The 14,635-nt window shown below is 47.3% G+C and overlaps 1 protein-coding gene across 2 annotated transcripts in view; it reads left to right on the plus strand.

The window, feature by feature from the left end:
- Positions 1 to 14,635, plus strand: part of C2H8orf34 (chromosome 2 C8orf34 homolog) — a 285,116-nt gene that overhangs the window by 237,595 nt on the left and 32,886 nt on the right. For both annotated transcript variants that reach the window (XM_030553243.1, XM_030553244.1), the window contains exon 11: positions 13,382 to 13,502. In XM_030553243.1, the coding sequence (XP_030409103.1) occupies positions 13,382 to 13,502 (121 nt within the window). The remainder of the gene's footprint in view (positions 1 to 13,381; positions 13,503 to 14,635) is intronic.

Here is a 14,635-nt window from a genome sequence, read left to right on the forward strand (position 1 = left end):
AATTATTTTAGAGACTGGGAATTCAGTTCTGCAACTCATATGCTGCCCTGACTGGCAGGGCCGCCCAGAGGATTCCAGGGGCCTGGGGCTACCGGCGGCAGGCGGCTCCAGTGGACCTCCCGCAGGCGTGCCTGCGGAGGGTCCACTGGAGCCGCGGGACCAGCGGACCCTCCGCAGCCATGCCTGCAGAAGGTCCACCAGAGCCATGGGACCAGCAAGCGGCAGGGGGCCCCCCGCGCGGCGAAATGTCTAGAGCCAGCCCTGTTTGGCAGCGGGGGGCCCTTCCATTCTGGGACCCGCCGCTGAAGTGCCCCGAAGACCCGTGGTGGGGGCCCCCCACCGGCGAATTACCGCCAAAGCGGGACCCGCCGCCGAAGTGCAGCCCGCTCTTCGGCAGTAATTCAGTGGGGGGGGCCCCCGCTGCGGGTCTTCGGGGCACTTCAGCGGCGGGTCCCTGAATGGCAGGGCCCCCCGCCGCCGAATTACCGCCGAAGACCGGGTTGCACTTCGGCGGCAGGTCCCGCTTCGGCGGTAATGCGATGGCGGGGGGTCCTTCCACCCCGGAGCGGAAAGACTCCCCCGCCAGCGAAGACCGGGAGCAGAAAAAGCTCCGGGACCCGGCCCCGCAAGAGTTTTCTGGGGCCCCCGAGCGAGTGAAGGACCCCGCTCCAGGGGCCCTGAAAAACTTTCGTGGGGGCCCCTGCGGAGCCCGAGGCCTGGGGCAAATTACCCCTCTTGCCTCCACCTCTGGGCAGCCCTGCTGACTGGAGCCATGCGGAGCTCAAGTAGCCAGCAGGCTGAATATAACCCCTTGCTGAAAGTGCCCTGTGGAGCTTAGAAGCTTGGCAGTGTCCTGACTTTTTCTGTTGAAAATTCCCTGAGGAGCTAAAGGACTCTGGAGGGCCCATGCCTCTCAGTTTACCCTCACTTTCAGCTGCTCTGCAAATCTTAAACTGCAGCCATGCATGCTTTATAAAGAATGTAATCAGCCATGCACACGGCTAAGATTGTGCATTACTCCAATGCATATTTTCAAAAGCACCTGTCCTCGGTGTTCCCTTCTCTTATCTGTACCATACGTATCTCAAAACCACCATAACTGCTTCACCTGAAATTTAAGACACTTCACGGTTAGTTTTGCAGAAGTTATTGAGGTGTCTTAATCGAGTATTATGATGTAAAACTTGTTACAACCTTAACAATGAAGAGACTACTGTCTCTCCATAATGCAGGATGGGAGCATGTCTGACTGAGGGCTTGTCTATAAGAACACTTAACTGATGGCAAGCTGAAGTGTAAATCTGTCCTGTACTGGCCTGTGCGCACTAACTGTGGACAGTGCTGCCACACACTAAAATTTCCCTACGTGGCTCTTATCTACTCCCGTTTCAAAGCAAGGTGGGTAAAAGCACGCACGCACACACACCCACACACACACTCTCTCTCTCTTTCTAATACCTGGCCAGTCATTTTGCTGTGAGAATTATTATATATATAATATAAATTCTCACAGCAAAATGACTGGTGCAGTCTGAGCATCACTGCTATATTTTGATCCGAGTGAATGGCATTAGGAGAAATGTCATTTCATGTTCTCCTACCACTAGATTTCCAAGGTAAACCCAGTTCTAGAAGCGAACTAAAGACCCAATCCTTTAGCTCCATGAGGTCCTACTGAAGTGAATGGAAGCTGTGAAGGTGCTTAGCATCTCTGAGGAGACATTCAGCACTTTGCAGGATTAACCATATAATGGGAAAGGTGGGTGCATCCCTAACCCCAAATAATCTTAATTTAAAAGGCCTCAAAATAACAGTGATTAAAAAGACAGCCTGAATGTCATGAAATCAATCTTCTGCTTACATTTCACATGCTGAAGCACGGGTAGTTCCTTTGTGCCCATGTATTTTATTTCTGTAAATAGGAAAGCTCAATAATTTAGCTCAAACCTCAATGTCGAAAGGACTAGCTCAACATTTTTATTTTTTTTTATTGTACGTTTGGTATACAATGTGCTAGCAGGCTGCCACATGGAGCGGAAAGCTTGTAATTTCAATTACATGACATTTCAAGTAGAACGGGCCTTAATGTTGAAGATAGAGATTAGAGGTGGTTGCCAATATGCAACAAAGCTTTGAGGAGGATTATTATTTTTAAATTACCTTAAGAACCAAGTTGACTAGCTCACCCTGTGTGCCTGAGCAGATTGTGGAAACTGAAAGATTAAACAGTTGGTGAACTCTAATAGAAAAATGAATGTTGTGTGAAAAACCTTTACATGGTATTGGGCAGAAAGATTAGCTGCTTGAATAACAGCCATCTTTCTCACCTTCCTGGTCAGGATTAATCACAAGTGCGCACTCACAGATAATGTGTTGAAAAAAGGAATTATTTGACTGTATTTGGAGGCATCTGTGACAAATGTTTCTATTTAAGTTTACTTTTATATGAATTGGTGAATTGCATATGAGAAAGCTTATGACTGTTTTTCTTTGTTGTGGTATTATTTCCCGAAGCTTCTAGTAAAACTTTCACTTAATGAACAAAAATATGCATAACAAAGTTCAATCAAAAATTATTTCTATTTCCAGCATGTCAGGAACTAATTACTAAACAAAGAATGCAATCCTAGGCAAATTCCAATATTTTTGCATTTTCCATTTAAATAACTTGGTTTTATTGGAAACAGACAGTTCTACTTGAAATTTTCTTTATCTTTTATTTGTCTTCTAAGCTCTTATCCTCAGTCAAAAATTACTCATTGCAGGCTGCTCTTGGAGCCAATTGTTCTTGACTGCAGGGAAGCTGGCAATCTAAGGCAGGCTACCTCCACATCTTAAAATCTCTTCTTCTTCTATGAATTCATAGGGGATGCTGTGGTCTAGAATGAAAAATATTCTCCCTGAAAATCACATTAAACTGCTCTATATCTCTGATAAAAGGCATTTGCGAGGGTTTGGGCCTCTGGTTACCGAGCAATAGAGCCTAGTGGCCAGAATCCACAGAATTGCCCCTGGCATTGCAGGGCAATGCAGTCTAGTGGCCAGAGTCCATAGAATTGCCCCGAGTTGCAGGGCAGTACAGCCTGGTGACCAAAGGCTCTCCCACTCCACCAGGTCCTGGCTCCGGTCCTAACCGCAGCGTAGGACCTTGCCCCTGGCTCAGCCGGGGGTCCAACCACAACACGCTGAGGCTTGCCAGGGGCAAGGTACCAGTCTGTCACCACCACCCCCAGGTTGCTTCTTACTGGCTTGAGCGTTGAGGTCTCCCACAAGTCCCTAGGTTCCCTGGAGGCCTCTGGGTCAGTTGCTTCCCGAATTCCTCCTGTAGTAGGGCTTCAAGCCAGCATGGAGAGGCTTCAGTCCTCGGCGCCTCCGTGGGGAGTGGCTGGTCCTCTGCTGGAGCTTCCCAGTCAGGTCCTTCCCCTGCGGCTGCCAGCCTAGACTGAGCTGGGCTCCCTCCTTCTATACTCCCAGAGCACTTGGAGCATGCCCAGTATGGACAGGGCGGGGCTTCCGCCGTCAGTGCTACCGGCCTGATGCTGCTGGGGCTGGTGCCGGGCAGTGATGCCCCGTCACACACCATCCCCCTTAAGAAGGATCCTCCTGGTTGGTCCACCTCCTCCTCCCCCTCACTCTGTCTAGAGAAGAAATCTGCATTAGCATGGGCCTTACCTGGGCGATGAAACATGCGGAAGTCATAGGGTTGGAGGGAGAGGTACCATTGCATAATCTGGGGGTTTGTATCCTTCATACTATGCATCCACCGTTGGGGGGCATGATCTATGATCAACCTGAAGTTATTCCCCAGCAGATGATAACATAGGGCGTCAATAGCCCATCTGACCGCCAGGGCCTCTTTCTCTATTGTGGAATAATGTTGTTCAAGGGGGAACAGTTTATGACTTAGATACAGTATGGGGTGCTCTTCCCCATCTAATTCCTGGGAGAGTACGGCCCGCAAGCCTACCTCTGAGGCATCTGTTTGAAGATTCCTTTAAGAAGTCTCGGTGTCGCCGGACTGGTTCTTGCATGAGTTGTTCTTTCAGGGTTTCAGAGACATCCTTGCACTGTTCTGACCACTGCTCTTGTCAAGGCTGCGAGTTCTTTGTCAGGTCCAATATGGAGGCAGCTATGGATGCAAAATCTGGCATGAAGCAGCGATAATATCCGGCGAGGCCCAAAAACTGGCGCACCTGTTTCTTCATCTTGGGGATGAGTATGTCTATGAGGGCTTGCATCTTGCTGATTAGGGGTGTCAGTTCCTCCCCCCTGTATATCCAAGATAGGTTGCCTCTTCTTGCCCGAGGTGGCACTTTGCCGGGTTAGCTATGAGGCCAACTATTCTGAGGGCCTGCAGCACCCCAACCAGATGGCGCAGGTGTCCTCCCAGTTGTTGCTATACACTACAATGTCATCTATATATGCCACCGCATACTGGTTGTGGGATTGTAAGAGTTTATTCATCAGCTGCTGGAATGTAGCAGCGGTGCCGCGTAGCCCGAATGGCATGGTTATAAATTGGAAGAGGCTGAAAGGCCTTGGGAAGGCTGTCTTCTCCTGAGAGTTTGGTGTGAGGGGGATCTGCCAGTATCCCTTGGTTAGGTCTATGGTTGACAAGTACCTCGCACCTCCGAGCCATTCCAGCAGTTCATCCACCCGCGGCATCGGGTATGCGTCGGAGCTGGAGATGGCACTGACCTTTCGGAAGTCGATACAAAAATGGGTAGTCCCGTCAGGCTTTGGGACTAGGACAATGGGGCTGTGCCACTCACTTGTCATTTCCTTCATGACCCCCATCTCCAGCATTGTCTCCCACTCCCATTGGACCGTGTCCCACATTTTCCAGGGCAACAGTCGATGGTGGTCTCTTACCTTCTGACCGGAGGTGGTTGTGATATGATGACTCATTAGGGCAGTTCGTCCCGGGTGGGCAGATAAGACATTGGGGAACTCATCTATCAGTTCTTGTAGTTGCTCTCACTGCACTGGGGTGAGGCCTGCCTCTAACGTCACTGGCCTTGTGTCCGGGAGCTCCCCTACTAGGGGCCCGAGTTCCGACTCCAGGGTGGACAGGTCGATGAGCAGGGCTTCCCTGGTCTTCCAGGCCTTCAGAAGATTCACATGGTAGACGCATGTCTCCCTCTGTCGCCCCAGTAGTCGGACCTCTTAGTCTACTGGTCCAACTCGCCGGACTACCTCGTAGGATCCCTGCCATTTGGCCAGACGTTTCGATTTGGCTGAGGTTAACAAAAGCAGCACCCGATCCCCTGTGGCAAAGCTCCGCCCCCCTAGTTCCTTGGTTATGGAGGCGTTCTTTGTTCACTTGGGCCTTCATCAGGGTTTCCCGGGCGAAGGCCCCTAGTGTTCGGAACCGTTCTCAGAGTTGTAACACGTACTGGGTGGTCCCGAGAACTAGTGTCTCCAGGGCTTCCCATTCCTCCTTCAGGAGGCCCAGGATCCCCCTGGGCTGCCTGCCATACAAGACTTCAAAGGGTGCAAACCCCGTCGAGGCCTGGGGTACCTACCTTATGGTGAACAGCAGGGCTGGCAACAGGGTATCCCAATGGGTAGGGTCCTCCTCCACAAACTTCCATAACATGGACTTTAGTGTGCCATTGAAATGTTCCACTAGGCCGTCTGTCTGGGGATAGTAAACTGATGTCGGGAGCATTCATATGTGGAGGAGGCGACACAGTTCAGCCATCAGTTTAGAGGACACGTTTGTGCACTGGTCTGTCAAGATTTCCGCTGGTATCTCCACCCTGGTGAAAATCTTCACTAGTTCGGTAGCAATCGCTTGCGCAGTTGCAGCCCACAGGGGCACGGCTTCAGGGTAATGCATTGCGTAATCCACGACCACTAAGATGAAGCAGTTCCCCATCTTGCTTCTTTCAAGGGGGCTGACTAGGTCCATCCCAATCCATTCAAAGGGTACGCCAACAACTGGAATAGGAAACGGGTGCCCGGGATACACTTTTTGGTCCCGCCAGCTGGAATTTTGGGCAGGACGCACAGTAGTCCCGAACCTCCCGGTGTATGCCAGGCCAGAAGAACTGGTGAGCTATCCTCTGGAGGGTCTTTTCCCGCCCCAGGTGCCCAGCCCAGGAGTTTTCATGGGATAGTTGGAGGAGGCTTCATCGCAGCCTCCAGGGGACCAAGAGCTGACAGAACATCTCCTGGGTCCATGGTTCCTACACTACCCGATATAGGCAGTCCTGCCATATCTCAAAACCGGGGCCCTGTGGGGGCCTCAGGGTTGGGCCTTCATCGAGGCCAGGACTGGTGGCCTGTTCCCAGGCCCTACTCTAGGGTCAGGTCCTCTCTCTGTTCCTGTACAAAGTCCACGTCTCACTCCAGTTCTTTTTGTGTGTCCTCAACCAAAAGGGGTCTTATGGACGAGGAGGTCGCAGGGGTCTCTCCCATCGCCGATGCCTCTCCTCTGGGGTCGACCCATGGCGTGCATCCAAGCAGCCCCACTCGTGGAGGCCTAGTCCCGTCCATCTGTGGGTCGGATGGTTGGTACCTCTGGAGGATCTCCCCAAAGCCTGGCCAGTCTCGTCCCAATACTACCTGGTAGGCTAACCTGGGGGCCATGCCAACGTGGAGGTCCCCCTCCCGGCAAGAGACTTCTATCTTCACCCAAGCCACGGGGTAGGAGCGAATGTCCCCATGCACACATTGCAAGTGCATCTGAGTGCCAGAAAGTTTGAAGTCTGGGTCCAGCCCCTCCCATATGACAGTCTGACTGCACCCCGAGTCCACGAGGGCATTTGCGAGGATCCCCTCGACCCGTACAGAGACCACGAACTTTCCCAGTCCTCTCTTCCGGGCCCTTCGTCTGGCGACCCAGGCTTGTCCGTAATTGCAGTCCATAAATGGGCAATTCCTCCAAAAATGCCCTTCTTGTCCCCATTCCCAGCACCCCTCTTAGGCCTCAGCGGGTCCAGGGCCTCCACCCAGTGGGCTCCCTCGCTCTTGGGGTTGTTGGTCCCTTCGGGTCGGTACCCAGGTGGCCTTGTGTCTGGACTCAGGGCTGGGGAGTTTCAGAGGTATGGGGCGGGCGCCAGATGACAGTTCCTGGGCTCCTGTCCCCTGGGGATTTCCTTTGCCTGGCCCGATCCTTCCACCGAAATTCCCTGTTACTCGGGGTGGCACCTCAGCCCCCTCAGTGGACAAGTCTTCCTCCATCAAGGCCACCACTGCTGACAAGGTCGCCAGTCGATGTCGGTGTACCCAGGCCCTTCCTCCTGGAGGCAGGATCTGGGTGAACTGCTCCAGTGCTACCATCTTCGCTACCCAAGGTCCAGTCAAACCCTCCGGGTTCACCCACTTCCAACAGTGGTCTCGTATCCATTGGGCCACTGCCTGGAGTTGGGTCCCAGGGGGATACTGTTCTTTGCGGAGGCACTGGTGATAGGTCTCCAGGCTAATGCTGGTATGGTCCAATATGGCCGCCTTCACCCGGGGGTACTCTAGGGCCTCCCGGGGATCAAGGCTATGGTAGGCAGCCTGGGCCTGTCCTGTCAGATAGGGAGCTAGTAGGCTCCGGGGGCCACCTGGCGGCGGTCACCGCCTGTTTGAACACCATTAAGAATGCCTCTGGTTCATCTTCTGGCCCCATCTTAGTGAGGCATACCGACAGTTCCTCCAGCATCTCCCTGCACCCGGCCCCAGCCAGTAGGGCAGCTGCGTCTCCTGCCGGGCATAATAGTGTGGCCATCTGCTGAACCAGGTGTTCTTGTTGTGCCTGCTGCTGCTCTTGAAGCTGGGTTATCAGTAGCTGCTGGTGGCTGGCCATCTGCTGCATCATCTGCACCTGCTGCTGCTGTTGGGCTGCCTGCTCTTGCTGCCTTTCCAGCATCTACTTTAGAAGCTTCTCCATCTCCATCTTAAGGATTGATGGGGTGCTGCCCCATCACAGCATTCTTAAAAGATGAAGGAATGCTTTCTGCTGGAAGCCAGCTTCTCCTCTTGGAATGTCCTACATTGTTGTGGTAAAGCAATTCTTAGGCCTTGATTCTGGCATCAGATCATTTCACCTGAGCAGAACTCCATAGATGTCTGTGGGACTTCACATCTGTGTGAGGGTCCATGACAATAGATTCAATTGCAGGATCAGAACCTTAATGTGTATCATGTTTCTTCCAATAGGAATATCATCAATGACTTTTGGCACCAAGCTAATGTGGTGCTAAAGTCTGAAGCATGAACTATGACATCTAAAAGAAACTCTTGCTAACATGAGCAATTTATGACTATATACAATTTCCCCTAACCCACTCCAGCCCCACTGAGTTACAATATTCTTCAAAAACTCAATGAACTAGTTAAGGCCTTGATTACATTTTGGCCTCTTTCTTTGTATTTGTTGGCTAAGTGATCTAAGTAAAGAATACAAAAATAAATATATTGTATGTGAAGACATAATGAAGATGTGGAAAAAACCTTAGCAAAATACTGACATATGGCTGACCTTAAAAGTTGGCACATCTCTTGACAATATTGATTTAACATTTTTCTGATGCTATATTACCTCACCATGCCTTGATTCAAAGTTAGTGAATGGGGCCCAATGTGATTTCCATAAGTAAAAATGACATAGATGTTCTTTCAGTAATTTCCTTGTATTGAGATGTAAAACTCCTTGTTAATGTAGACATCCATTTTAAAAATGTAGTGAAACATTAAACATAAGGCATAGTTTGGAACCATAATGGCAAAGAAGATATTAAATAAACTAAAAACACCCACATTTATATCCAACACTGACCCAACCTACCAGGTTGAAAGGAACAACCGGGAGAGGATCTACCATTGTCACAGATGATTAAAATTTGAATTAACTGAAGTTGTAATGTTTGCATAGAAATTATCTGGAGTATGTTTTTAAGGGGATCAAGAGGCTACATTATAGCATTAGTTGGCTCCACTATTGTTATGCTTCAGAGTAAAGTTACACTATGCTTGCAAGTTTGTATTGGTCTATTTGTACTAAGCCTGGCCAAAAGACAATAAGACTAAGCTCTATAAAGTGGCACAGGGAGGTGTAAATTACACCTTGCTGCACCAGCAAAAGTGCCTTGCAACCCTGAGGGTTTATCTTAACTTACATAGTGCTACTGCTGCCATCTGCCCTAAGGTTTTCTGTGAGGTGGGAGGAGCAGCTTTAAATCATGCTAGAGCCATGAATCAGCATACTTCTCAGCCACCGTGGTCATGCCCCCTTCTCTAGGTATCACCATGCACTTTTCAGGCTATGCTGGCTCCTCAGCATAGGGAACTGGCACAGCTGTGTGATAGAAACACTAGAGACCCTTAGCAAGGTTAACACTAGTGCAAACTCTGAAGTGAATATGGGCCTCAAAACGTAAATCATTTTCATCCAAAGCCATGTATGAAAAATTGCTATCCCTGCTCTGCCTCCTAAATGATTGAAACCTACTTTGATATGTCCCTGAAATGCACAGAATCAGAGAGTGATCACAAGAGTCACAACATTTTATTATCATAATAACCTTTTTGGCTTGTTTGTGTTGGTTTTCATTCTCATTCATATCATTATCAAATGAATGTATTTATATGTTTATAGTTTTTACAATGTTTGTTTGTCACTAAATTTCAAATATTTAGTATCACATGTACTCAGTAAGTAATGATGCAGTATTGCTTTAGCCTTTGACACATTATGGCCTGACTTGTAGTTACTGATACTTGTGGTGTTGCATGTACTCGTGATCTTTTCATCAAAACATGACAAAGAGTAACACGGACAGACCCTGGTGGTCGGCGTGCAGGATTGAACCTGGGCCCTTTGGAGCTTAGTTCATGAGCCTCTACGGCATGAGCTAAAAGCCAGCTGCCTGTTTGCTGAAACTGTAGAGCACTCATTTAACTCTCTATAAGTAGTCTCAGTGCCACGAGGTGGAACAGAACACCACACCCAGAAGGTGTGTGGGTTGCAAAGGTATTTAATAAACTGATCACAAACTGGGGGATAGATTCTGCCCTCAGTTATTTCATTGACTTCACTGGCAGTTAAAGGCATATGTTGACAGAAGAAACTGGATACATGAAAATGTATATAGGCTTATATGGGTGTATATATTTTAAGTCATGCATATTTATGTCATTTATATGTGTACTCACATAAACTGTGTATGTCTTCTGTCTATGTCTTCATGTAGGAGTCTGTGTTTGCATAATTGTATGACATCTCTATAGTTACAAAGACATACAGTGTGTGTGTGTGTCTTTGAGTACATACATAAACATACACAAACATATACATGGATATTTATATAAGGGAAAATATATCTAAATAATCAATATAAAAACTATAACATAGAGCCACATTCTGATCCCTTTCCCCACAATGAACATGCTGACTAGCTCCTAATGGCCTTGGTAGCCCTGTTGCTTTTAACTGAACTGCTCATAAAATAAGGTGTTATTCAACATAAGTAAAAATATTGGAATCTGTCACTAAATAACTATGGGCTTGATCCTTCAAACACTTACTCATGTGAATAATTCCATGCATGTGAATAGTCCTAATGAGTTCATTGTGTCTGATGCTGAGAACTCACAGCTGCCACTGAAATTGCAGATGCTCAAAACCTCTCAGGATCAGGACCAATGGGGGCTATTCATCTGTCTGAAATTAGCAGGATCAGATCTAAATTTATATAGTTTATGGTCTTCTCCAGATATTCTACTTTAATACTTTGGACCAAATAGGAATAATTTTAATTAAAATGGGAGTGCTGTGGAAGCAAATTTGCACACTGAAATGGTACCATCATTCCAAAAATCGCATCACTAAATAAATATGCCATTTAAAATCTTGAACAGCTTTGATGGTGTTGATTGATATGATTTAATATAGGGCCAGTTTCTCTTTCGTATGCAAATCTTTACATTTTAGATATTTCTTTATCAACAGTGCATTCTAAAGTTGTATGATAAAATCTAGCAAAGAATTTATGCTTCACAGGAATTGGATACTTAAAAGGTGGTGGTGTTTGTTTTGAATAGATCTGCAATATAAAATATTCTGTATAACAGTGTATTTTGAAGAATATATTTATTTCTTGGTGTCAAAGTTAGAATCAGGACTCACTATTTGTCAGACGACTTTGTTTATTAGCGCAGCACTCCGCCAATAACATTCAGAATATGTGAGTGGCCATGCAAGACCCAAACAGTCTTATTTACATAAAATGAGCCGGCGTTCATTTAGGGAACTGTCCCGACTTAGACGTCTGGTTACCCATACAGGAGGACTTCACACACCAATCACACAAGAAGGAAATTTGGGTTCGTCAGAGCGATGCCCAGTGCAACACACAAAAGGAGCCCACAGACTACTGCCTCAATCGCCCTTGCTTTCATACCAGGGGTTTTACCCAAAGTGTGGTGCGGCTGCGATTGTGCAGATTCCACTCACTCAGACCGCGGGGACAGGAACCCCTTAGTCAGCCGATCCCCAGACAGAGATGGCACCCAGACTCAAACACTCCACAAGAGGACAGATAGACACAGAGACAGGACAGTCCTCAGTCCGGACAAAACACAGAAATAATTACCTGACCAGATTCCTGATGTCAGATCCCGGGATCCCTACCAGAACAGAGTGGGAACCAACAGGTTCGATGGCGTAGACCTCACTGTGGCTGTGCGCCTTTCCGCTCTAGTGGGGGACCGCTTGGGCCAAATGCCCAGGTGCCGGCTGCCACGGTCATCCCACAAAAACAGTCAGGAATCACATAGCCCCAGTGAAGACGGTTGCCATCTTGGTGGGACCTCCAAATTGTCAAAGTTAGAATCAGGACTCACAATTTGTCAGACCACTCTGTTTATTAGCGCAACGCTCCGCCAATAACATTCAGAATATGTGAGTGGCCATGCAAGACCCAAACAGTCTTATTTATACAGATAAAAGGGCGGGAATTAGACAAAGGGACAAAGAAAGCAAAACTGTAAAATTCACCTGGGGCACAGCATGCATATCCTACTTTCTTACTAACTCTTATCCATCTAAGGCTAATACTTCACCAATTGCCCTTAAACGGTGCAATTGTTCTAGTTAATGTCTGTATTCCTGACACCTGGTTGCAACATTTCAACAACTTTGCTTAAAGGTACAGACAACATTTCTTTAATCCATTCTATTCTTACTATATAATTCATTCTACTTTCACATTGGGAAAATAGCAAAGATGACTACAGTACATATAACTAGTTTTTACTGTTTAAAAAAATAACACTAGGTCTTTGGATGAAATAGTTTGGCAATGTAATAAAGTAAACTCTATGTTCTGATATGTTTTAACTGATATTTTTGCTCATTGTTTTTATGACTGAACATCTGGTCATATGTTTTAGTTTATCTCAAACAGATAAAATCTTATCAAGTTTATCTCCGTAGTTTTATGTTTTTGAAGACATCTTTTAAGAGCACGTTGAACAGTTCCAAAAACCCGTAGGTAACTCTGAATATCAGTGTTCAATAGTCAAAAGACTGGGTAGGTATTTTGCTTGCCAGGATCTCTTCCAAACTGCTTATAATGCTGCCATGATTTAGTTACCTTCCCTGAAAGGAAGACTTCTTGCAGTGATACAACAGTATTGGAAATGTTGGTTAGGAAATTGAGAGATATTCCCAGAAGTGCTGCTTTGCAATGATATTGGGCCATATTTTATGTTGATTTAAAGCGAGTACAATGCCACTAAAGTCAATGGGACTACACAGAGTGTAAATCATTGCAGAATTTGGCCTGATATGCTGCCTCAATTTGAGCACCAGTTTCTATGCAGTATAGCTTTGCTTAAAACTACTAGATATTTTGAATCTAATCCATCTCTTACCCATTTGTACCTTAAAATAAATAATTTCACAATAAATATTTTATATAAAGCCAATATTTTTATTAATTGCACTTTAAACTTTTAAAGCAGCATTTAATTACCTAAATTAGGAGAACATATCATTCCAACTTTCTTTTACTCTAGCAGGGCCACCCAGAGGATTCAGAGGGCCTGGGGTCTTTGGTGGCAGGGGACCCCCGCCGCGGGTCTTCAGGGCACTGCGGCGGTGGGTCCCAGAGCGGAAGGACCCCCCGCCGCCTAATTGCTGCCGAAGACCCAGAGCAGAAGAAGCTCCGGGGGCCCAGGCCCCACGAGAGTTTTCCAGGGCCCCTGAAGCAAGTGAAGGACCCCACTCCAGGGGCCCCAAAAAACTCTCTTGGGGGCCACTGCGGGGCCCAGGGCAAATTGCCCCACTTGCCCCCCCCCCACTCCCGGGCGGCCCTGTACTTTAGATATAAATGTAAAAATACTTTTAAAGATTCTAGTATTCCCCTTTCTTTTTACCTGCATTTAGCATCAACCTGTTTGGGACCTGGATGTCATGTGTGCCAGAAACGGAGAGTCCCCAAGCCAGAAACTCCTGAAAGACTCCTTAGCCGCAAAAGAACTGCAGACCATGGAAAAACATCTAGCTGGTGCGTATAGTGACAAGGAATCATAAAACATCAAACCCTATATACCCAAGTAACCCACTGAAATCAGTTGCACTACTCGTGTGAGTAAGGAGAGGAAACATTGTCTGAGACACTGACATAAGTAGATAAATTGAATTGTAACCTCTCTTTCTCTTCGTTTGCTGTTTTGTTAACAGGAAAAGCATTTATTTGAAGCCAAAGATTTTAAACTTGACTGTGTATGGTAAGGTAATTAAAACACTATCCTGAAAATTTCATTACATATTTATTCCCATAGCTCAGTAATACCTCAGGTGGTAGTGAATTATTGTTGCTAGACCCCCAGGTTATACATCTTCCAAAAGACTTCAACGGACTAGTGTATTAATAAAACACTGGCCTGAAGCATAAGCCAGTCAGCACCTCTCTGAGATTTAATGGGAGTTCCTGTTGATGAGGATTAGGGCCATTGCGTATAATAGAATCTCTGTTACAGTAGTGATAGTAGTAATTTTTTTAAGAGTACAATAAAGTAATAGGGCTGCCCAGAGGATTCAGGGGGCCTGGGGTCTTCGGCGGCGGGGGCCCTCGCTTCGGCGGTAATTCGGCGACGGGGTACTTCGGCGGTGGGTCCCGGAATGTAAGAACCCCCCGAAGACCCGCGGCAGGGAGCCCCCGCCGAATTGCCACCAAAGACCCTGCACTTCGACAGTGGGTCCCGGGGTGGAAAGACCCCCTGCTGTGGGTGTTCGGAGCACTTCGGCATTGGGTCCCAGAGTGGAAGGACCCCCGCCGCCTAATTGCTGCCGAGGATCCAGAGTGGAAGAAGCTCCGGGGGCCCGGACCCCACGAGAGTTTCCAGGGCCGGATCCCAAAAAACTCTTGTGGAGGCCCCTGCGGGGCCCAGGGCCAGGGGCAAATTGCCATACTTGCCCCCCCCACTTCTGGGCAGCCCTGTAAAGTAAACCAAAGTTTGGATGAAAGTATTTACAGTGTTTCTTGAAAAATGCATTGGGAAATTTAGAATACAGTTTCCGCTTTTTTTTCATCGTAATGAGTATTTTCTTGCTTCAGCTTTAAATATGTTATGAATGATTCAAAACATACACCCCTTTAGTTGTAGAATAAATTCAATTTTACTCTGGATGATTGGT

Source organism: Gopherus evgoodei, chromosome 2 (genome assembly GCF_007399415.2).
Source record: "Gopherus evgoodei ecotype Sinaloan lineage chromosome 2, rGopEvg1_v1.p, whole genome shotgun sequence".
Taxonomy (NCBI): Eukaryota; Metazoa; Chordata; order Testudines; family Testudinidae; genus Gopherus; species Gopherus evgoodei.